The sequence below is a fragment of the Catharus ustulatus genome, chromosome 15 (assembly GCF_009819885.2).
Source record: "Catharus ustulatus isolate bCatUst1 chromosome 15, bCatUst1.pri.v2, whole genome shotgun sequence".
NCBI classification, from domain to species: Eukaryota; Metazoa; Chordata; class Aves; order Passeriformes; family Turdidae; genus Catharus; species Catharus ustulatus.
In genome coordinates, this window is record NC_046235.1 from 13,823,221 (window position 1) to 13,846,619 (window position 23,399).

Below are 23,399 nucleotides of genomic sequence, written 5' to 3' on the forward strand. Positions count from 1 at the left end.
GGCTTCCTGAGTGTCAAGATAATCCTTCTGCAAGATTTCCTCAGCCAGCCATTTGATTTTTATTGGTAATGTTAAGATAAAGCCAGAAAGCTTGTTATCAGCAGCTCTGAGATCTCTGCCAGCCCCTTGGTGTTTTCCCTTTCCCCAAAACAAGGGAGTATCTGTATGCCTTTGCCATGAGGGTATTACTTCAGGCAGGCAGATTCCCATCAGTTTGGCCTAGGGCTTTTATAAACCGTAGTGTTTTACTCTTTTAAATCTCTTTGCTCTTTGCTAACTGCTTGTTTGGTCTGTGGGTAAAGTCATTTATTTCCAGCAGCTTGCCGTGAGAACGGCCGGCTCCAGGGAGCGTGTCCCCAGGAGGGTGCACTGTGGTTCTCTGCTGCTCACATGCACAAACAGAAATTACTAATTGCCCGAGGGCACCGCAGCAAAAGCCAAGACAAGAGGCGGAACTCTTGAAGAGTATTAAGTCTCTGCCCTCCAGATTTATTCTGAGGCTTGTTTGGTATTGTAAGAAGTGCTTGGAAAATACAAATTTTGGTTTTCCTCAGTTGTCTTGTGCAGACTTGGTTGCCAGTATGGAGCAGCCTGAGCTGATGACCTTTTAAAAAAGGGGCTTTAAGGAGTCTTTTTCTTGTGAAGGTATTTCGTGTGATTCAGCACAGTCCACCAGTGCTCCCGCACATTGTTCCATGTGCAGGATTGCAGGCTTTGAAGTCATTTTAGTCTACAGAACCTTTCTTCTGTCTGAGCAGAAAGTCCTTTCTTCAGGAAGATGAAATCCTTTTCCTTTTAGAGCTGCTCAGGAACCTCTGACAACAGCGTTTGCTGTCTGGTATTACAAAAGTCACAGCATTTCCAGAAGTTACATCTTTTCTTCATAGATCAGCAGGGATTTCATTATTTCCCTCCCCTTCTCCTCCACTTCGCCTCCTCCTTTTTTCTCTCCCTTTTTTTTTTTTTTTTTTTTTGAGGAGTGGGGAGATTTTTAGGGAGGTGAGGGCTTTTTGTTGTTTTTTCGGGGTTCTTTTTGGCTTTTGGTTTTCCTCAAGATGAAAAACACGAAGCTTAAAGTCACATTGCTTTGAGAAACTCTTCTCCAGCTCCCATCTTTTTACTATAGCTGCCTTGTAATTAGGATAAAAGGAAAAAAAAAAAAAAAAAAAAAAAAAGGAAACCTTGTATTTCTTATAACGTAAAAAAAAAATTACATTTCAGTCAGGAACTCCTAGGTGACGACCCAAGAACAGGGATTTGTGGCTGTGCCGAGCCGAGTTTTGTACGAGGGCCGAGCAGGAGCCGCAGCTCCAGCGGTGTTCGGGGTTCAGGTCTGACACGGGAGCGGTGCCGCTGCAGCTGCGGGCGGCTGGAGGAACCCGCGGCTGCAGGCGGGTGTCCCGTGCGCGTCTCGGCAGCAGGGGAACCCTGAAGGTCGGCAGGGCCGGGTCCCCTCCCTTCTCCTCCGGGCGGTACCAGCCCGGCACCTGCCGAGCACCGCGGGGAGCGGCCGGCTCCCCTCAGGGTCCGGCGGCCGGGGGGGCCGAGCCGCCGCTCCCTCCGCGCGCCCCTCACGGCGACCTTCCGGCTGCGGGGGCCGGGCGGCGGCGGCGGACGGACAGCTCCTCCGGCCAATCGGCGCTCGGAGCGGCGCGGGGCGCCCCGCCCCTCCAGCCGCGAGGCCCAATCACAGCCGCGCCTGCGGGCCGGGGGGCGGGACTTCCGCGGCCGGGGAGGCGGTTTTGTGTGTGCGAGCGCTGCGCGGTCCCGGCTCCCCGCGGGCGGCGGCGCTTGGGGGGCCCGGCCCGGCCCGACCCCGCGGGCAGCGCTGAGCGGCGACGGCGGAGGGGGCTCCCCTCCCCTGCCGTAGTGGGGGGCCCCCGCGGAGGCGGCGGGGTCCCCCCGAGGGCGCGGTAGTGACGGCGGCTCGTCCCCCGGTTGGTCCCCCGGTTGTCGGCTCCCCGCGCGGGGTGAGGGGCGGGCAGGTGGGCGATGAATGGGTTCAGCACCGAGGAGGACAGCCGGGATGGGCCGCCCGCCGCCCCCTTTTACGGCCAGAGCTGCTGCCTCATCGACGACGGGGACCGCTGCGTGCGCCCCGCCGGCAACGCGTCCTTCAGCAAGAGGATCCAGAAGAGCATCTCGCAGAAGAAGCTGAAGCTGGACATCGACAAAAGTGTGAGTGCGGCCTCGGCCGGGGCTGCCGGGCGCCGCCGAGCCCCTCGGAGGGGCGGCCGGGCCGGCCCCCGCCGCCACCGCACTGCGGTGCCTCGGGGGAGATGCGGATCCGCCCGGCGAGTTGAGCTCCGGGCGGCCGGCGGGGCTCGCCTGGCGCTGCGGGCTGGGCTGCGGGGCTGTGTGCGGGGCTGTGTGCGGCACCCGCGGTGCTGCCCGTGCTCAGCGACACAGCGCTCGGGGAGGGAAGGGAAGGACGTGCCTGGCTGGACCCGGCTGTTCCCCGGGTGCCGAGCCGGCTTTCCCCCGTGGCACTGCCCGCCTGCTGGAGCACAATGTAGCTAAAGCGCTGAACGCTTGTTTGCGAGGCAGGCGCTGTGCAGGGAAGCAGAGGAGCTGTCAGCGCTTGGGAGGCAGCAGTGTTGCTCCCGTTGCGGTTTCGGGTTGGAAAGGCTGGTGCTGGCAGGTGAAAGCAGCGCTGTGCTTGCTGCTTCAGTCAGGCGGCACTGACGTTACTTCTTTAATTGGTGAGAATTGGTGTTGGAGCGAAGCAGGTTAAAAACCGAGCTGGCGGTGAGATGTGCTGCCTCTTCAGCAGGGCTTATTCGCACCCAGAGCAGCCCGGTTTGCTGCCTAATGACATTAAGTGACAGCTGTCAGCTCCAGATAGGAACGGGTTATTTGCCCAGCAGAGAAATAGGCAGAGCAGAGCAGATCACAGAAGGAATTTCTCAGAAGTGACTTCGTTAACGGAATTCAGCTATGCACGCTTTTCTCGCCTGAGCTGTAAAGATCAAAACCGCTGAAAACAAAGCAAAGGAAAAAAAAAAAAAAGGTGAAGTTTTGAGTCAGTCTGTTTGGCAGCTCCCCCAGTTGGTTGGGTCTCTTCTGCACAGCCGAAATGCATCGTGTCACGGGAAAAGTGACTCAGTTTGAAACATATTCTTAAAAAATAGAGTGTTTCTCCCAGTTGTAGTTTTCAACAGATCTGTCTAGTGGCGTAGTAATTTCTTGCATTTTAGAAATGAGTCTTTGTTGACAGATGCCAGGCTTTAGAAACAAAAAGGGGAAGTCAGACTAATGCAGTCAGAACAAAGGGAAAGTGTAAAGCAGGCTGCATGGAGTGATTTTGGATGTGGGGTGCCTGTGTTATCTGAAGATCTTTTGCCTTATAGATACCAAATATCATTTGGTTGATCATTTATCAAATATCATTGGTTTGATCATTTGAAGTGCTTTGTTTTGCTAGCTGTAGTGAGATAATATTTGTTAAAAGGGAGGTTCCATGGCTGAGCAAGCAGTAGGAAGGAGACTGTTCTGCATTTGGTTTGTTTGTTTTAGTTGAGGTGATCAGCTCAAGTTTTATTTGGTTGAGGTTTTGAAACACTTGCCTTAATAATCCTCTGTATTCAAGCCAGAAAGTGCACAAGAGTGGAATAGAATAATACATTTTTTCATAGTTACCTGCTAGTAAGTCCTGAAATAAATGCACTTCCTTCAGACAAGCACCCATTTTTTTTCTTTGACGTATGATTGCAGCCATAAAAGAGAAATATTTTATCTGCAGAGGTTCAAGTTCAGCTGGATCTTTAGTTCTTTGTTTTCTTTGCCTTTGTAAGGTAACTCTTGTAAGGTATTTCAAATAAAGAGTGTGATGTCAGAGCTGGGATTTAAGATTAGAAATTCCTTGATGTCAGTCGGTCACGCCAGTCTCGAGGGATGCACCTGACACTGGTGTCTGAGCAGCTGCTGTTGGATGCTGTTTAACAGGATCTTTTTTGATTGCTTTTTCACCACTTCTGGTTCTCAGGTGAGACATCTGTATATTTGTGATTTTCACAAGAACTTCATTCAAAGTGTTCGGAACAAAAGGAAGAGGAAGACGAGTGATGATGGAGGTGACTCTCCTGAGCACGACACAGATGTTCCAGAGGTTTGTGAGCTGCTTTACCAGTTCTTAGCTTGTTGAAGTTTCACTTGGATGGTCTCATAAATCAGAAAATATTTATATTTTGAATTGCAAGGCCATTGAAACTGCTGTGGAGTTACTTTCACTTTCCAGGAAGAGTTTCTTCTAACATGTGGTGTCCTAATTTTCTTCATTCCTCTATGAGTTCTTTGCCTGTGTAGTTCTCTATAAAAAGAGATGTGATAAGGTACCTGCACAGCTTCATGTATGTACAGTTCAAATTGTATTTGATACTAATTTTTTTAAGGCTAAAATAAGTTATTTTTGGTGGTGTCTGATGCCCCCACATAATTCTTTGTAACTTAGTATGCATCATTTTGCAAATACACTACAGAACCCAATAGGTCACTCTCTTAGATTAGGTATTTGTTACCCAGGGATATTGAGCTGCTCCAGATACTTGCATATATGGTATTTTTTAGCACTATTTAAAATTACCTTTAAATAGTTTGTGACACATTTTTATTTTCAGGAGATAGGCCTGGGGGAAGTTTTCTGTGATAGAGAACTCTAGAATAATCCTTCTTTCTGTGCCACTGCGTGCTGCACTTGCTTCAGTGATGTTTTTGGTACTGTTGACATGGTAAAAGTTGTGCAGAGGTGATGTTCAGAGAAGCAGAGCATGGCCACGTCAGCAGAGCCCTCTGCTGGAAATGCCAACCCTATTGGCAAAAAGCCGTTTATTTCTGAAATAAAAAAAAAAAAAGCCACCAAGAGTCGTTTTGCCAGCAAAGCTGTGCCTTGGTGCAAAGCTGGTGCACACACCTCCTGTGTGGAGGTGTTGAAAGAGTAGCAAGTTTTTTGATATGGGTTTTTTTTAAAGATAACCTGACCTTTTGTTATCACTGTTCATGTTTCCATTCTACAAGGTTCTCTATTAAAACTTTCCTGTTCAAGCTTTGCAGTAGTTGCCAGGGTGATTACTGAAGACCCAGTTGGCATCTAAAAATGTTGGTGCTGTAGAACACACAGAGTATTTGGTGACTGAAACCTGAGGGATGCACGTCACCAGCTGAACAGGGAGCTCTGCACCGTGTCAGTTTTAATGTCATTTCCCTCTCAGTTTTCAGCAGAGATTCCTTTTGTCTTTGAAACTTGACATTTCCCACATGATCTTCATCTTCCCTGCTGTAACCTCACCACCACCCCCTTTGCTTTTAAACTGTGCACTTCCTATTTAAGTATTTGAATTTCATTTCATCTCTGTACTCTGTTTTATGTCACAAGCCGTTTGTTCAGTGCCTGCTAAATTGTTATTTCATGTGTGAGCTTTTTAAACCTTGTGGGAACAAAAGGTTCCCCTTTGCTTGGAGGTTGCAGAGGTGTAATTGAGAGCAGAAATTGGCCAGCAATTCTGTTGACAGCATGTGAACCAGAACAAAAATTTCTATTTCCCCAAGGCTATTTTGGTCCTTTAGCGTTAACAAATACAAAATACACTTAGGTTTGTCAGAAAGACAAGCCAGCATGGTTCTGAATGCAAGAAAGGAGAAGTCTTGTTGAGGAAGAAGTAGTTATTTTTAGATCTTTTTAGATAAAATAACTACTCATAGAAGCTAAAGGTAGTGCTCATGCCCTCTTCTTTTCATCACTTCCAGGTTGACTTGTTCCAGCTCCAAGTGAACACCCTGCGACGTTACAAGAGACATTATAAGTTGCAGACTAGGCCTGGACTCAACAAGGCTCAGCTTGCAGAAGTAAGTGAGGACAGCAGTGGTGCTATCTCTGTTACAAGAAAACTTTTTATCTCCTCTGTTCAAGGGCACATTTATGGGCACTCACACCTGTGTGACTCACTGGTGCAGAGCAAGTGCCCTCTGAAGGTTTCAGGGAATGATGCCAGCAGAAAGCTGCCTGCCTGCTTCTACCTGGGACAGGCTTGGAAAGACACTGGCTGTAGAAAGCCTGTTTTAGTAACTTGCTTGTCTCTGCCTCCTTTCCCACCTTTTTCATAGTACCAATCAGTGCCCTTTAGAGAGCAGAAACAGGACCCAGTTTTTGGGTGTTATCTGGGGATGGCTGCTCAGCTGAAACTCAGACTTAACCCACTAATCATCTCCCTAAGTGCTCCTTTCCTCACAGGCACTTGAACTCCTTGGAATTGCTTGTTATTAAAGGCAGCATCACTGTCTGTGGATTGAGATTCTTTATTTCCCTCCCTTGTCCTGATGATTCTGTATTATAAAAGGCTTTTTTCTTAAGGGCCTCTGCTGCTTTCTCACCATATGAGCTACTTGTTCAGAAAGAACTCTCTGTATCTTTCTGGTATTTGGGCAAGTTGTGCTTGCTGTGCTTCTGCTCTGCTCTGCTCTCTTTCCTGACTTGACCTGAAGCCATGCTGTGGGAACAATCTTCTCTAAACTTGAAAAAAACAGTAGTAGTTACTGATTAGTACTGAGATTAATTTTGTAAGTTGTGGCTTTCACAACTCTGCCTAAAACTGTCTGGTTTGCTTTTACTCTTGCTTTAAAGAACAAAACCATGACAGACCAAAAAAAGTCAGCAAGACACTATCTTTCTTTCAGAGTCAGCCAGGGAGTGAATATACAGAATATAGAGAATGTGCAATGTAGGGCATGTCGGAGTAAGTTGAATGAAGTAGGATGGGGTTGTACCTCATTAGCAGTCCTGATTTGTCATATTTTAACTAACCAGTTCATGTCTGTCAGCTGCCTCCTGCCATGAAGGACTGCCTGCTTAAGGAATTTACTGTGAATGTACCCAAGAGGAAAGAAAAGATCAATTACTGTGCATGTGGAAAATAAAGGGAACCTAACTTAAAGCTGTCACATACTTCTCAGATTTCCTGTGAAGCCTGAGCAGCTTTGACTCTATGCTGGATCCTCATCCAGCTCCCATGCTTGAATCACTGCTGCCTGAGGCTCTTACCCTCCTCATGCTATCCCACTGTGAGGGAAACTCAGGCTTCCATGAATCTCCTTGGAGTGACTTATTGCTCAAACTGCATCAGAATCCCATTCTGGACTGTGTTGGGTACCAAAAAAAGTTTCTCCTATGAGAAACAGATCTTGTCCAGCTCCAACATGTTTTCCACATTCACTTTGAGGAAAAAGCAGCTAATGTTTCAGGGTTTATGCTACTGTCATTGAGGGGTAGCCCTAACCAAAACCTAACCCTCCCATTGCAAATTCCCTGATGTTCCTTTCAGTGAGTCCAGAGGAACTCTGGATAGAACTTTGCTACACCTGGTTCACAGAGCAAAGTGCTGCAGTGTTTCTGACACTCTCCTTTAAAACACAGAGGTGCAGGGAAAACTTGCTCGCCAAATAATCTCAGCACAAAATGTCGCTGAGGAGACGCTGCGCTGCTTTGGCAGGAGGACATTCTGGCTTCCAAATTCCTCTTGTAGGTTGGCTGCAAATCCTGCTGACATAGCAAGGCTATGCTATGTTCAGACACACATTCCAGCTGTAAAGAGAGAGGGAGGTAAATGAGGACTGACAGTTGGAATTGGTGCATGTTTCACTCAAAGGATAATGCGCTCAGTGGCCATAAAATCGTTTTTGGAAAGTGAAGAGAAATCCTGTTCTGATTATTTCTAGTTTTTAATTCCAGCATTTCTGTCTCTTTACCTGTTGTCCTTCTAGACTGTCAGTCGTCATTTCAGGAATATTCCAGTGAATGAGAAGGAGACACTTGCATATTTCATCTACATGGTGAAGAACAACAAGAGCAGGCTGGACCAAAAATCAGAAGGCAGCAAGCAACTCGACTGAAGATTAACAAGGCTTGGAATAAGAGAGACCTTGAAGGAATGTGTGGTATTGTGCATTTTAGGTTTATAAAAACTGGTAAAGTATATTGTAAATTTTTTTAAAATGCAGTGTCTGGATGACAGAAAAAAATATAGACATTCTTATGAGGAGTATTTGAAAACATGTGCCCAGCATGTTTCTGAAGACTTCTTCCCCTCATTTCAAAGTCATATTGGAATAAAGAAATGAGGATAATGGGGAAACCAAATAAATCTGTAGAACTGTGGAGTTTGTCAACTTGGTGTTTTAAACCATTTCTGGAAATCTACATCTCAGTGCAATTCAAATGCCAGATGGAATTTTTTTCACTGAATTCAGGCTGCATCACAAACCACCATGCAGTTTGTCTTGGTACAGGACTGGAAGAGCAGCAGAGATAAAATTCATGATCAAGGTGCATGGGTCTGAAGCTTGCTGCTCATCTACACATGCTCTGTCTTGCCTTGAGTCAGTGCTTCAAGTCCCAAATTTCTGCTAGTGCTCCAGCTCACCAGATCTACTCCAGTGAATGCTACTTGACCAGTCTGAAATTGATGGGAGTTTTTTTTGCCATTTTTTTTCCTCCCAACCCCATCCGACACAGATGCCAACCAGCTCCCTGCAGTCTCTTTTCTAATTTCTTTTAAGAACTCACTGATTAAATTTTCTGTAAGCATTTAAAAACTTCTGCATTTCTCTGAATGTGGTATTAAGGCAAACACAATCTATTTGCTGTTTCTGATCATGTTGATAAAAGTGCTTATTTAATTGATTTATTAATATTTCAGTGATGATAGGTGAAACAATGGCTTGAGACATCAGTCTCCTAATTTCTGTGTCAGGTCAGTATTGATCACAAGTGATGTGCATTTAATGCTGAAACTGTAGCAGGTGTCACAAAACTGCTGTGTGCATTCAGGGGCTCTGTTTAGTATAAAGCAGATTTATGGGTGAGGCACCAAAACCAGGGCAGTGATCTGACTGGAGCATTTCATGATACATTTCATCTCCTTTGCAATGGGCAAGAAGCATCAAAGCATTTGCCTTTCATGAACATTTCATGTGCTTTCATGAGAGCTGTGTGAGTGAGGGTGGCACACTGGTGCTCCCTAACAGGGCTTTGTAGGAGGAGATCACCCTGATTTTATTTAAAGCCGAGGTGTCCTTACAGATAATACAGTGATTATTTTGGCAAAAGGAGCTTTTAATGGTATTGGTCATGACTGACTGTTCTCCAGTGACCTCAAACTCTCTTCAGGGTATCTCATGATTTAAAGCACTGCTCTGTTTCTTTGCTGTCCTGACCAGTCTCTCCATTCTGGTACAAGATACCAAGACTCCACATAGAGAGGATATTCTTAACAAGCCTTAAGCAACGAAATGAACAGTAGAAAACCTTGGCTAGCATTTTGTAAGTGGTAAGGTTTTATTATTTCAAAACTGGATGAAGCTTTGTTTAAGAGCTAAACACAACTGGTCATGGTCCCAGCTTAGTACTGCATTTCATTTTGTAAGGCATGAAGGGTTCAATTAGTGAAGCTCTCGTTGAAGCTCTCCCAGGGTCTCTTTAAAATTCAAGTCACAATTTAAAGCAAGTTGTTCACATGACTCTGAATTGTTTGCTAATACTCCAAAAACATGTTCAACAAACTTCAACATGTCTTAAGTCCTGTGTCATAGGCAGAAATACTCTGTTATGGTAATGTCCCATTTGTGACATCTGGGGAGCGTGATTGTTTCAGCATTTCCTTGTTCAATTCCACATGGATTTTTCAAACATCATACAAGAGAAAGGTTCAAGGAATGAGGAGAGAATGTCTTGTGTTGGTATTTCATGAATGTTTAAAAATTTCCTATTTGTGCTGATCCTTTCCTTGTTGAAAGGGTGGAGTAGTTCCCACATCAGTCAACATGATCTGGCTTCTCTCATGCAGGACACATAGTTAGAAGGGTACATTCTCTGACTGCATGGCAACCTTCAAAGTGCTCCTGTAATCAGAGCATGTTACCAAGAGAAAAGGAGTTTCTGAGTTGAGAGGGTTGTGCCTCATAGAGATTCTTCCCCTGTACTGGGCACTGGTGAGGCCACACCTCGAGTGCTGTGTTCAGTTCTGGTCCCCTCAATTCAGGAAGGACATTGAGGTGCTGGAGCAGGTCCAGAGAAGGGAAACAAAGCTGGTGAAGGATCTGGAGCACAGGTCCTGTGAGGAATGGCTGAGGGAGCTGGGGTTGTTCAACCTGGAGAAGAGGAGGTTCAGGGGACACTTTCTCATTCTCTGCAACACCCTGACAGAAGGGTGGAGCCAGGTGGGAGTTGGCCTCTTCTCCCAAGCAGCCAGTGCCAGGACAAGGGAAAACTGCCTCAAGTTGCACCAGGAAGATTTAGGTTGGACATTTGGAGAAATTTCTTCACAGGAGGGGTGATTAAATATGGGAATGGGCTGTCCAGGGAGGTGGTGGAGTCACTGTCCCTGGAGGTGTTTAAGGAAAGACTGGCACTTGGTGCCATGGTCTGATGGACACGGTGGTGTTTGGTCATAGGTTGGACTCGATGATCTCAGAGGTCTTTTCCAACCTAATTGATTCTGTGATTCTGTGATTCTAGACCAAAACTGTAAAAATGTAGTTTGTTTGGGATTTACTTTTTTTGTGGTTGTATTTTATTTTGTTTTATTTTTAAGAGTAAATAAATCTGTTGGGGTGTTTTAGTAGCCAGCAGCAAAATGATTCTTTTCAAGGAAATATGGTGGCAGGTTCCATCTGTTCAGGTGTATTCACTGGAATGCTTTTGTGCCGAGGTGGTATCCAGGAAACTTTTCTGTTCTTTTTTTTTCCTGAAATAGTCAATGGATGTTAAATGTGATCCTTGTTGGTTTCACTTCTAAAGCAATTTTACTTTTTTGAAAAAAAAATTCTTAGTGAAGTGTGATGATGAAGAGATGTTTACCAGCCATTAGCAGTTGTTTATAAGGTGGAAAGCTTGGAGGCAAGACACCAAAGAAACAGAAGAATCTTTGGCTGTCAGACCCCATGGCCTTATAAACCCCTTGCAAATGCCTTATTACCTTGTTCTCAACTTAGCTAGAGCAAAACACCTTGAGCAACAGAAAGCTGATGGTCTTGATGGAAGGGTCAGCAACTCGCTGGCTCCTGTGCTATGAACTGAAACCACACGTCAATTCAGTAGCAATATCCATGTTCAGGGTGCCTGTGATTCTTGAAAAGCATTTAGTGTCTAATAACCAGAAAACGCAACAATGCAATTGTCCTTGTGTACGATACCGTGCTGTGTGTTCGATTCCTTATGCTGCATGCCAAGTAAAAAAGAGAAAAAAGACTTTCCAACTTTTTATTTTAAACGTCAAGTTAAATGTGTTTGAACCTCACACTTGTGAAGCCATGAGGTGGGACATTTTCTCAGCACTTTTAGATGGGACTTGTTGGAAAGGTGTAAGACCCAAATCGCTTTGGCTGGTATGATATTTTTTTTTTGCATTTTGCTTTTCACAGATGGGCCTTAAATTCTGTCTAGCTTTGAACCATGGAGCACAAGCCTTGGGGGCATGGAGGATGACCAGATGTCATCTTCTATTTATAATAGTGGAAGCTTATTTCTTACAAGCCTGCATAGGTGACATTCACCCTGGGGCAGAGGAATTGTCTCTAAAGGTCTCCAGCCATTATATAGCCTAATGCAATTCCATAGCCTAGCTCAATTCTCATTGCAGAGTTCCATTAACTTAATTAGAGTTCTGAATAGATCCAAAGCCATTAGTATGCAATCCAAATAATGCAGAAACATCTCTTCTGGGGTTAATTTCATCCTGTATGCTGACCCTCTGCTTATTTCAAGGGAAGGAGAAATCATTGCTGGTAGTTATTGGCTTGAGCTCAGCTCAGGGGAGTTGGAAGCATGCAAAGACTCGAGTCAGTAGCAACCTGATGGCTGAAAAGTGCAAACACATCCAAGGAGGCTCTGTTAGAATGCAGTTTTCAAAATTTCATAATCTGAAAGATTATTGTATATCAACCTGAAGTGAATGATTGCATTAAAAAGTAATGTTTCTTTTGCCAGGCACTTCAGATGCTCAACCTGAGAAAAGCAGAGCTCTGTAACTCTTCTCTCTGGTATTCTGGTGTCCCAGTTTTCCTTAGAAATGTGGCTGTAAATTACTAGATACCCCAGGGTGCAAGGATTGACCAGAACATGTCAAGCCTGGCATTTCAAGTGAGTCTAAAGTGCAAGCTGGGTTCAGAGAGGTTTTGAACACAAGAGCCAAAATATTCTACAGTGAATGGGCGTTTTCATGCAGGTCATGATGGCACAGGGAGGATGATGCAGGACATGGCCCACAGGGAGACTGAACAAAACAACTCTTCCACAGCAGCAGCATGGAGGGAGATTTGTTCTGTGTCAGCTCCTGTGATGGATGTTTTATGAGAGGGGGAGGAGGGCGAGCTGTGCACTTTACATCTTTTGGTTGAGCCAAATGTAAATACCAATGGGAGATCTTCAGCAGGAACTGCAGTTGGAGGGGAGAGGAGGGGTCTGCTGAGGGACTGTTAGAGTTTGCAGATTGTGGAGCACTAGAGTCACTTTGTCTCTACAGCTTAGAAATGTGGGTAGTCCAAGGTGGCCTCCCTTCCAAAAGGAGTCCTTGTGCTGCCCAGGGTAAGGACTGAAGAGTCCCCGAGGTGAAGGAATGTTATTGATGCCTCACTCCTCGTGTCGCTGATGCCATTTAACCATCTCTAGCTTATCAAGTTAGGGAGTTCTCATTTTCCACTTTCAAAGTGTAAATGAACTGTTGGGATGTATGATACTCCTTGCACTTTTCACAGCTATCCCTGGTCTCGTGTTTTTGACTTGCTTGTGAACACATCTGCTTGGGATGAACTAAATGCTTGAAAAAAGTGTGGGGAGAGGGGGAGGCTCCTGCCTTAAACCTGAACTTCCCTTGCAAGCAGCTCTGCAGGCCATCCTGTACATCAGCAGGCTCCAGGAGCCTCTGGCTTAGCTGAGCCTTACCAGGGCTGAGTTTACTCCTGCCCTACCACACTCTGCTCCACAGCTACTGCAGGGGAGGTGGGTAGCAGGTAACTTGAGGAATGGTTTGGAGTCTTTTGGCAGGCTTACTGGGAGAGAAAACTGTGTTCCCTCTTCTGTTTCTGGCCTCCATGTGTTGTGCTGATCTTATGCCAAATGTTTTGGACACCTTGTATTTTTAACTGTGTAATATAGCTGTGTATTGTTAAAGCAACTTAGTAACTTATAGCAAAAACTGTAGAACTCATTTCTCTGAGGTGTAGGAAATGTCCTGCTTCCACTGTGTATGAGACTTTAACTCTGTACTGTCTGACAAAGATAAAATTCTGAATTTCACTTTAATAAATGATCTATCTAGCAACCAGGCCCACATTCCCTTGTTTGCCTTTCTGCCCTCAGCACTGATGGTTCCAGAGCCAAGGGAGTTCTGCTTTGTGTGGATGTTTTGTTCCAGGCTTCTCAGATTCACTCCCTACCTCCCCAGGGCTGAAAACACTGCAGGCATGGAGCAGAGAATGGCACTGCTCAGTGAGAATGCCAAGCTTGCAGTGGAAATCTCAGGTGATGGGATATTTTCTGACAAACCCGTGTGGGCTGCACAGGTGCAATTCATGGAGTCTTCTGAATGCAACAAAAAAAACAACTTGCAAGAAAGATGGAGGTTGTTGAAGAGCCACATGCCCTTGTATTTTAGGGATGTTGGGCTTCTCTATGATGGGAATTCCTCCCCTCCTGCATCATGAGGAGTCTGTCAAGTGCAGCTTTTCATTTGATTCATGTTTCCTAATGAATCTTCTTTATGTCTAGTTCAGCCCCGTGCTTCTGCTCCTCTTTTTGAGGCACATCCTTGGCTTCATTTCATGCATGATTTATAGCTTCTGTTGTCCAGAGTCAAACCTGCATGCCCAGCTGACAAGGTAGGCGCTGCTCCAGAGCAGTAATGACATGGACCATCCCAGCATTCAAGATCCTTTCCCATGAAATGCTTTGTTTCATTTCTTTTTCTGATACTCCTCCTGACCATCAACCTTACAGACAAATATGTCTCACTTTTTGTCTGCACTGAGGAAGCAAGTGAAAAAAATGGGACTTGAGTACTTGTTGATCTGAACTCTGTCATGGTGTTTTTAAAGGCTCTGCTGGCACTGTTTGAGTCGTGCTTTTAGCCTTGATTTTTAGCCAGGAAAGAGGTTGTAGTGTAGCTTTTCACACACTTGGGTTCTCACAGAGGAGGAGGATCAGATGTTGAAAGCTTTATACCCAAAACAGATCCCAGTGTCCCCAGTGCCTGCCTTTGTGGATGTGTCTGGAGGCCTTAATGAACCAGGATAATTTTGGGACATGCTGCTGTGCCTTAGGGAGCTGCCAGTTGGAGAAGGCAAGACCAGAGGTGACACAGGTGGGCACCATGGAAAGAGGAGCAAGGGTGGATCATGTCACACAACCTGTTTTTAGGAGGTGTCAGGGGAGAGTTTTCAGGTGGGCAGTGTACCCCAGTGGAAGGAGAAAACTCTGATTTGCATTCTCAAATTGATGAGTGAGGGCTCTTCTGCCAGCGCAGTGAGAAGGAGAGGCAGCACGGCTAAAGGAGAACAGCTGTAAGCAGCAACCTGTTGTGCAGGTGCTGACTTTAGTACCAGAGGGTATAATGGAAACTTGTGATAGAAATAAACTGCCAGTTAATCTGCTATTTGTATAGAGTGATGAATAATGCTACTTAACCTCACATTTGCTCCCTGCCAAGAAACCCACAGAAGATTTCAAGCTCGAAACCAATTCAGAATCTGCTCAGTCTTTAACATATCCACACTGCCAAAGGAGGCAGCAGATTGATCTGATGGGCTGAGAAATGCACATCCCTCTCTGCACTCGCGGCTGCCGTGCGAGGGCAGTGTTAGCTCAGGAACCCGGAGGGGGGGATCGCTGCCCCTGCCAGCCCAGGGCAGCTGCCAGGGCACCGGGGCCGTGTCCCCACCCCAGAGATGCTCCCTTGGCAGGGGCTGGCTGTGCCTGTCAGACACCGGAAGCAGGATTATGCTGTGCTGGGACGTGGAGATCATAAAAACGGTTTGTTTGGGTTCTGAGGGATTTTTTTCCCGGTTGGACATTGAAATTGAACACGTCCGATCCTCTCCTTGCAGCCTTGATGGAAACCAGGCATTGCTTCCCCGCTCCCCAGCAGAAAGGGCAGCTCAGAGGACCAGGGAAAAATGTGAATGTGGATTTAATGGTTTTGTGTCTTAGAGATGCGGCTGTGCAGGAGGAGTGTGGAGGAGAGAGACACTCAGGGCTTGCTTGCTTTTTTTTGCTTTCTTTTTTTTTTTAATACAACTACTAGGAATAACTACAGCTCCACCAGCACTCAGTCTCACTTTGCCAGAAGCTGGAGTCCATTTCACATCTCTTATCCTTGCAGGCAGTGCTGGCTTCTTCCTAAGTACCTGAAACCCCCCCAGTATGCTTTCACTTAATTGCCTTTTGAGCTTTCTCCAAGCTCTGTTCCCTTTATGTGTTGCAGGAAGCACTCCATGATCGCCCCAGCATCTTCAGCAGCAATTTGGTGCTGTGGGGAGGAGGGAGCTGGCAGGTACCTGAGGTGGCTCTGCTGCTTCTCCTATCACAGATACAGGCTGCCAGAGAGCACAGTGATGGGCACCCCATGAGCCCTGTGTCTCTTCCTGGCCTTGACACCTGTGTGGGCAAAGCCTGTTGTGTCCAGCTCCTCTGCATCTCACTTTGGTGTCTGAGTTCTCAGCCACTCCTGCACCCAGCCCAGCAGCCATGGCCTGGGAAGAAGCCCAGGTGAGCAGAGGAGGGAGTTTCAGGGTTCCTGCAAGCTTTGGGCACTAACTCAAACTCATAACTCCTTCCCACATCTCAGTTTGGGAAGGAGCTCCTGGCCATGGCAGTTAAACCATCCTGCTCTGGACCCTGCTTTTCCTTCACTGCTCCTGCAGGTCAGTCCCAGGCCATGAGAATTGTGTCAAGGTAGCTGCAGTTTGAGGGAGGAAAAAAATGCTTTTCCTCTCAATCCCTCAGCTTTCAGCTGCTGGTGATACCATAAATTCCCCTACTTCTCTGGTTACTGTTAAGTCTTTCAGGGTGGTCAGGACCCGAATTCCTCACACCAAAGAAGAAGGAAACAGCAAGAAGGGCCTTCCCTGCCTTGGGGATCTGTCACAAGGGCTCAGCGAGGCTCCAGGCATGTGCTACAGCTCTGCAATCCCTCTGCTCGTAAGTAACTGCTTCTCACTCCCCTTTTACCAGTGCACACCCTCCTCCCAGCCTGTGCCTCCCACTCCTTGTCCCTCTGATCAGCAGGCTCCTGGAGCTCCAGCATCTCCAGGTTTGTTATTGCACTTCAGCTTTGGAGTAACCAAAGCAGAGACAGAGCTTGTCCAGCACCACGGGGCTGTGGCACCAAGTGCTGCTGAGCAAAGTGTCTGGGTGGTTCCACGCCCTGCTCTGAGCTGTGCAGCACTGGTCCTGTGCCAGTCCTTCCATCCTGGGCCTTAAATCCAGCTGCTGCATGAAACACAAACGGGCAGATGTGCCACCCCACAGCACCCACCCTCACCTGAGGGCTGTGCTGAGCTGTCATGGGACATCACTGGGACACTGGCAGCAAAGTGTCAGCACTGCCAGGGAAGGTGCTTGCTGTGGGGATTGCTCTACCACTAAGCAGGACAGGAACAGGTAATTCTGCAGAAAGCTGTGGGTCTCCCAATGCTCTGCACTGGAGAAAGAGCCTTCATGGAGTAAGGGACCAATGCAGGTTGGTTTTGGAGAGGTAGGGACATGGGATAGATGATGAGTTTGTCCATTGTTTAAATGGGAAAGTGCAAGGTGCAGGGTTCTTGGTCTTTTCCCGACAAAGACAGCTGCATTGAAAACTTTACCCTGGGCAGAGCTCAGTGCAAGCACAGCCAAGCAGAAACTGCCACAAGGGTGAAAACCATGAGAGAGAGTTTGGATTTGGTTTAGAAAATAAAATAAAAGTGAAAAAGTAAAAAAAAAAAGTTAGTGTTCATGTACCTTGTGGCTGCAGAGTCTTCCTGTGCTTGGGCATGATTTCTACAGCTATGCATCATCTCTTTACACGGGTCTGGAATCATGTGACTGCAGGAGCATGGAGATTTGAGGAAGAACTATTGAATGTCATGAACTCTGCAGCTGGGCGGGGCCTTGGTTGGCCAGAAAACCTTCCCACCTGAGCAGTGCTCCCAGGAGACAGTCTGACTTCGGAGCCAGCAACTGGCCTGAGAGGCTCCAAGTGTTGGGAGAGGATCAAAAAGTTCCCCTGGCAGTAAATCTTTCACCTGCCATGTGACTCACTGGGGCTTGTGGCCATTCCTCCGAGGTCGGCCCCGGGTCAGGATTTCTCCTGTCTTTTTAGCTCCCAAACCTGGAGATTTTTGTCTTATCTTTGACGCCATCTTGACACCGAATACAAATTATGGCCCAATTACCCTCACTGAGAGGGGCTGGGGCTACCTTAAATGGCCACAGCTACCAGGCTTCCTTAAGAGCAGTGATTAGGGGGGCGTGGGGTGGGGAGGGGGCAAGGACTGGGGTACCCCTGGCATGGGGCTGCCCTTGCTGCTCTGTTTGCCAGGGCAGGAGGGGCCATCCCATCCAGCCCCTTCCCATCCCATCCAGCCCCATCGCATCCAGCCCCATCCCATCCCATCCCATCCAGCCCCATCCCATCCAGCCTCATCCCATCCTATCCAGCTCCATCCCATCCAGCCCCATCCCATCCCATCCAGCCCCATCCCATCCTATCCAGCTCCATCCCATCCAGCTCCATCCCATCCCATCCAGCCCCATCCCATCCTATCCAGCTCCATCCCATCCTAGCCACCCCCATCCCACCCAGCTCCATCTCATCCTGCCCCTACTATTCCGTCCTGTCCCTGCTGCACCTTTGGGCTCCGCAGAGGCCAAGCAGAGCTGGGGCTCCCTGTCCCTGTGGTGTCGGGCTGGGGGCTGCCCTGCCCTGCCTCCCCCAGCCCAGAGGGGCCCCGTGCTGGGAGCAGCAGCCCTGGCCCTGGCCGTGACCTTCGCGACGACCTCGAGTGAGTCCCTGCCAGCCTGGGGACCGCCTGTGCCTCTCATTCCAAGCTGGGACATTTCCGTGTTCACCCCGAGGAACACGGGACAGCAGCAGCACAGCTGGGCTGCTGCAACAACCGACATGAAACTTTTAAATTTTATTTTTCTTCCCATCTTTCAGCATCATTACACCACCCTCTCCTCTGCTCTGTCCCTGGGCATTTCTTACCCAGGGTTGTGCTGTCTGCCTGAGCACAGCAGCTGTTTTGGGAGCTGGCAAATCCAGCCTGCAGCCTGGACAGTGCTCATGGGTGATCGGGTGGCTGGGTCTGGGTGTTCTCCCCCCACCCCTTTTTTTTTTTTTTTTTCTTTTTTTTCTTTTTTTTGTCAGATTGGTATTTTATTTGGCTCCATCCTGTCTACCGAGCTGTCCAGTGTAACCCTTCCCTTGCTGCTTCTGAGATAAGAATAGGCTCCCCCGAGATCAGATAAACAGGCCCATAAATACCTACAACAACAAGAAGCAGGGTCTGGGCTTGGCAGGAAAGGAGGGGGAAAAAAGAAAAAAAAAAAAAGTCAAAATAGGAACCATTCTTTTGCACACCAAAACAGGGGTGCAGAGCGAAGGGTGGGAAGTGCCCGACTGCCTCCTTGCCCACGGCATTGCCCCCTTGGCCAGACAGGGAGCCGAGGGCCAGCAGGGCTGGCAGCAGTGTCCCCTGCAGTGTCCCTCGTGCTGGATTCCAGGCCAGGGAACCTGGCACGTAAGGTGCTGCCCCGGGGCCAAGCGATCCCTGCGTGCGTGTTCCTCTGCCCGGGCCACTGCGGCCCCCGCCTGCGTGCCCCGAGCCAGCTGCTTCCCAACGGCATCAAGTTCACGGCAGGGTCGAGCCGAAGGTATGTGCAGGGCCATCCCCCCTGACCGACCAGCTAGGCGCTTCCATAGCCAAAACCTCAGAGCTGGTGGCCAAAGCGTTCTGGCAGTGGGTTCTGGTGCGGGCTCTGCCGCTGCCTGCCGGAGGAAGGGAGGCTGTCCCTGTGCAGGGCTCCCATCCCCTGCAGCTCCTCTCGCTTTGGGGTGAAGGGGTGGCCCCGTCCTAGGCTGGAACAGGCTCTGAGCTGGAAGCTCGATTCCCCTTCCCGGCCCCGGAGTGGGAACCGAGCTGGGCACGGAGCTCGCAGCCTGCGAGTGCAGCCCGTCCGAAGCGTTTTGGGGAGCGGGGGAGCCCGAGGCTACAGGAAATATCTAGTGGGGTTTTTTACCCTCTCTTCCCCAAATGCTGAGCCACTACCTCGCAGGAAAATCCTTGCTGGGCAAATCCTCTGCAGCTGTGGAAACGGAGAGCGCTTTCACTTGCAAAATCCCGAGGAGCAGGGGGAGGCTGGCACTGCGGGCACCTTCCCCAGATGTTTGCAGCCGGCGGGTACCACCACCAGAAACCTGTGGTAAGAAAATCAAAACTCCTGCGGATGCAGGCAGAACATCGCCCTGGCTGTGCAGGGTGCCCCTTCCCAGGGGCAAAATGGAAACACGTAAGGCAAAAACCAGCGGAGGCTTTTTTGTGTAGTAAAAGATGCTCCGGATGTGAGGGATGTACCAGACAGAGCCTGGTGTGCCGGCACCGAGGACACCCCTCCCGTGCAGAGTCACTTTTGCCTCACAGCAGAGCAAGTCCCAAATCCCCGTTTAACCCTTTCCCTCCTGCACCGCCCAAGGGCAGCCCCGGTTGGTGCTGTACGGATACACGGATCCGGCTGGCACACACGAACAGGACTTCGGCTGGGTTGTAGTGTCAGTGACAGCTCGGGAGCTTTCCCCTAAGAACCCAGCCTTTAGGCGACTGTGAAACTTAGACATAAAATAGGATCTTTTTCTTTTTTTTTTTTTTCTTTTTTCTCTTTTTGTTCAGGTTTGCGAGTGCCCTACTCTACTTCACTCATGGAAGTGGTATCATGCTAAACCTCTTATAGCTCAAACAAAAAAGTACCACTGCGGGCGGGAATTGCTCTTTTCTAGCAGTCAATTTTCATCTCAGTCTCGCTCAAAGGGATCAGAAAACAGATCAGGGGCAGGGAAGGCAGCCGTGCAGCGGCTCCGGAGAGAGGGAACGCTGATTCACGCAGCCGGATTGTTCTTCGTTGAGAGTTAATTACGCTGGCTGTACCCCGCAGTGTTTGTGTGTCCTTCCTGTATTTGTACACACGCACAAAGTGGTTATAAAACCCAAGCTGAGGTATAGCTGAGCTGGGGTATTCTTGGTGTGTGCGGCTGCACGAACACAGATTGATCCATGTGTCAGTATTTTACAGATGTTGCATCATTATTTCTATACCTTTAGTCGCAATTAAAAGCTTGGTTTAAAACAGCAAATGTAAACGTCCCTGCTGTGAGCCCTCAGATTAATAATGGAATAGAATAATGTACACATTTTCCCGTGCTGTTTTTCTTTGCCCCAAGCAGCTGCCCGAGTGTCAGGGTTTATCCCGGTGTCTCTGGGAACAGCAGCGTGGCCAGGCGGGGAAGGCAGGATCAGGCTCTGAGCCTTGGAACTCTTTGGTAAGAGCACCGTGTGTGCACAGTGTAAAGGAATGAGGATTTGCCTTTAATTATTAAGGATTATTAAGGATTTATGCCTGAGTGGTGACAGAATTTGGGCTGCGTGAGCGCTGCTGTGTCCGAGGCTGGTGACATCCGCCGTGTTCGGGTGGCGAGGAGGGGACGCTGCTCCTTCGAAATGCGGCCGAGGCAGCGCCTAACAGGGGATCCCTGTGAGAAAGTGCCGAGCCCTGGCTCTCTGCGTGGCAGCAATAAAACCTGGGGCTCCACGGCTCTGTGGTGCCATCCAGACGCTGTAAAGGCCTGATCCTGCCATCCTTCCCCCAGCCAAATACGAGTCCAGTCCCTAGAGCAGGAGGGAGGAAAGGGGCTCTAGGGCAGGGTGCCCTGGAGGAGGTTTCGGGTACACGTTTGCAGAGCTCCGCCAGCTCCTGCGGTGAGCAAGGACGGCATAGACAAGTCTCAAATGATCCCGAGCTCCCCAAGGAGGAATTCCCTCACAGGGATGGGCCCCACAGCAGAGCACTGACTTCAGGGGTGTCTTTAATCCCGCAGTATCCCTGTGGGGACCCGGCCAGAGCAGCACGATTGCAGAAGCAGGGAAAGCAGAGGGCTCGGACCCGAGGCCGTTTGCATAAAGTTTAAATTTTATTTTATTTTATTTTTTTTTTAGCTATTCAGTTTTAAATATGTGGTGTGGCGCGCTCGGTCCCTCGGGAAGTGGTCATGCAGATCTGAGGTAGAAAACCCGGCACAGGAGTGTTCCCAAATGCACCTCTAGGTAGTTTCACCGCAGCCACACGTCGGTCAGGCAGCGGACGGGGAGAGGGGATCGGGGGCTCGTATTTACAATAGCAAACGAATCGAACCGTTCCAGTCCGGCCCGGCGGGGCAGGGGCAGCCGATCGCTGCTGGCAGCGGGAAGGAGCAACGATTACTGCAAATGCGGGGAGGGGACGGGGGAAAGGGCCCGGCTGGTCCCCGCTGCCGACGAGGCGGGCAGGACCCGAGCCCGCAAAGCGCTCTGGCCTCTGTCCCGCGGAGCATCCGTCCGGGCGGGGGGCAGCCGGGCCGGCTCCCCGTGTCCTGAGCCTGGATGGGCTCCGGGGCCGGGCTGGGCTCTATCCGACATTGCACATGGAGGGGCGGGCGGGGAGCGCCGTCGGGGCGGCGAGGCAGCTCTCAGGGGTTCAGTTCCAGAGCCCAGACCTGCTGGGGCCAACCCGTCCGGCCCTTCAGCTTCTTCTCGCCGTGCCCCAGAGGCTGCGAATAGACCTCGGGCTGCTGCGGGAGAGGAGATGAGGAGAGGAGGGAGAAAGGAGCGGTCAGGAGCGGAGCGGAGTCCCGGGCCGCCTGTCCGCCCCTTGTACCCTCCGCAGGGCTGCAGCCGGGCCCCGCGGCTCCGGGCGGCTCTGCCAGCCCCAGGACAAAGAGGGGCTTTAGGGGCCCCCACCCCGCCACCCGCCCGCTGCAGCACGGGGAGAAGCGGCCGACCCCGCTCCGAATCGCTCCTGCGCCCGCTCGTCCTGGGAGAGCTCCCGGGAGAGGGGAAGGACAGACCGAGGAGGCTCCGCCGCGGCCAGTCCCGGACCCGGGGGCTCATCCCCCGCGGAAAGTGCTCGGAAGCCCACCCGGCCCGTCGGGCGGGCTGTTTTTCGACGAGTTTCCCTCCACAGATTTGTTATTACTACAACTACTACTACTACTACTATCATTATTATTATTATTATTATTATTATTATTAGTGTTATTACACTGGGCAAAAAGGCTTCAGCGAGGCCGGCAGAGTTTACAGGATTTTTCCTTCCCAGCCCCGGGGTTTTTCCCGCCCGCTCCCGGCCCACGGAGAGCAGGGACGCGGGTCCCGATCCGCCTCTTACCGTCTCCCTTTTCCTCTTGTTCTCCCTGCCGTCCGCCTTCTTGAGCTCGGCTTTGAAGCCCTCGGTGTCCCCGGGCTGGCTGTCCTTGGCCAGCACCTCCATCAGGTAGGCGATGTAGCTGGTGGCCAGGCGCAGGGTCTTGATCTTGGAGAGCTTGGTGTCGGCGGGCACGTTGGGGATGCACTCGCGGAGCTCGGCGAAGGCGCTGTTGATGCTCTCCGTCCTCCGCCGCTCCTTCTTGGGTCCTCCCACACCTTTTCGCCGTCCCAGGCGGCCGCTGAGAGCCTCCAGCCGCCCCGGGCCGGCCGGGCCATACTCGGCGGGGCCGTAGTTCGGGCTCTGCCCGGCGAGCTCGGGGGTCGCCTCGGCCGGGTTGAGCACCCAGCCGGGGAAGTAGGCGCGCTCCTGGTGGCATCGCGCCGCCGGCCCGAAGAGGAAAGGGTCGTGCAGCATGTGGTGGTGATGGTGGTGGTGGTGGTGATGCTGGTAGCCCCCCACCAGGTTCATGATCCTCTCGGCTGGCCCCGGGGGCCGCTCAGCAGCGCTCCATGGCCGGCCGGGCGGCGCTCCCCGCCGGGCGGGCGCGGCGGGCTGCGGGGAGCGCGGCTCCGGTGCCGGAGGCGGCTGTGGGGTTTGGGGTTTTGGGTTTGTTGTTTGGGGTTTTTTTAACCTCTTCTGGAGCCTCCCGACCCTGTCTTTATATAGGGCCGCGGCCCCCCCGCCGTGGAGCCAATGGGCAGGGGAGGATGCGCGGAGGCCCCGGGGGGAGCGGAGCGGCGGAGGGGGCGTGCGCCGGGCTCGGGGGCTTGGGCTCACACCTCCGCCGCTTGCCCTCGGTCCCGCCCGCTCCTCGCTTTCAGGGAGGAGGGCGTGAGGAAGAACCGAGGGGCACCGCAGCCCCGTCCCGGAGCGTTTCCATTCCCGCTGCCGGGGCGGGGGTGTCCGAGCCCCTCGAGAGCCG

General features: G+C 50.2%; 2 protein-coding genes across 2 annotated transcripts; one reads left to right on the forward strand and one right to left on the reverse strand.

Annotated features, from left to right (window-relative positions):
* Positions 1–1,830: 1,830 nt before the first annotated feature.
* Positions 1,831–13,307, forward strand: SAP30L (SAP30 like). The gene is made up of 4 exons (XM_033073207.2): positions 1,831–2,178; positions 3,986–4,108; positions 5,743–5,841; positions 7,753–13,307. The coding sequence occupies exons 1-4, from the start codon at positions 1,993–1,995 to the stop codon at positions 7,879–7,881; spliced, it is 537 nt and encodes a 178-aa protein (XP_032929098.1). The 5' UTR covers positions 1,831–1,992; the 3' UTR covers positions 7,882–13,307.
* An 8,432-nt stretch (positions 13,308–21,739) lies between these two features.
* Positions 21,740–22,950, reverse strand: HAND1 (heart and neural crest derivatives expressed 1). Its single transcript, XM_033073473.1, has 2 exons — positions 22,439–22,950; positions 21,740–21,842 (listed from the first exon to the last, which is right to left on the reverse strand). The coding sequence occupies exons 1-2, from the start codon at positions 22,943–22,945 to the stop codon at positions 21,741–21,743; spliced, it is 609 nt and encodes a 202-aa protein (XP_032929364.1). The 5' UTR covers positions 22,946–22,950; the 3' UTR covers position 21,740.
* Positions 22,951–23,399: the final 449 nt, after the last annotated feature.

Coding starts and splice junctions, on each gene's coding strand:
- HAND1 (XM_033073473.1), bottom strand. CDS start 22,945: ATGAACCTGGTGGGGGGCTACCAGCATCACCACCACCACCACCATCAC. Junction 21,843..22,438: donor ACAAGAGGAAAAGGGAGACG/GTAAGAGGCGGA, acceptor CCTCTCCCGCAG/CAGCCCGAGGTCTATTCGCA.
- SAP30L (XM_033073207.2), top strand. CDS start 1,993: ATGAATGGGTTCAGCACCGAGGAGGACAGCCGGGATGGGCCGCCCGCC. Junction 2,179..3,985: donor AGCTGGACATCGACAAAAGT/GTGAGTGCGGCC, acceptor TCTGGTTCTCAG/GTGAGACATCTGTATATTTG. Junction 4,109..5,742: donor ACGACACAGATGTTCCAGAG/GTTTGTGAGCTG, acceptor CATCACTTCCAG/GTTGACTTGTTCCAGCTCCA.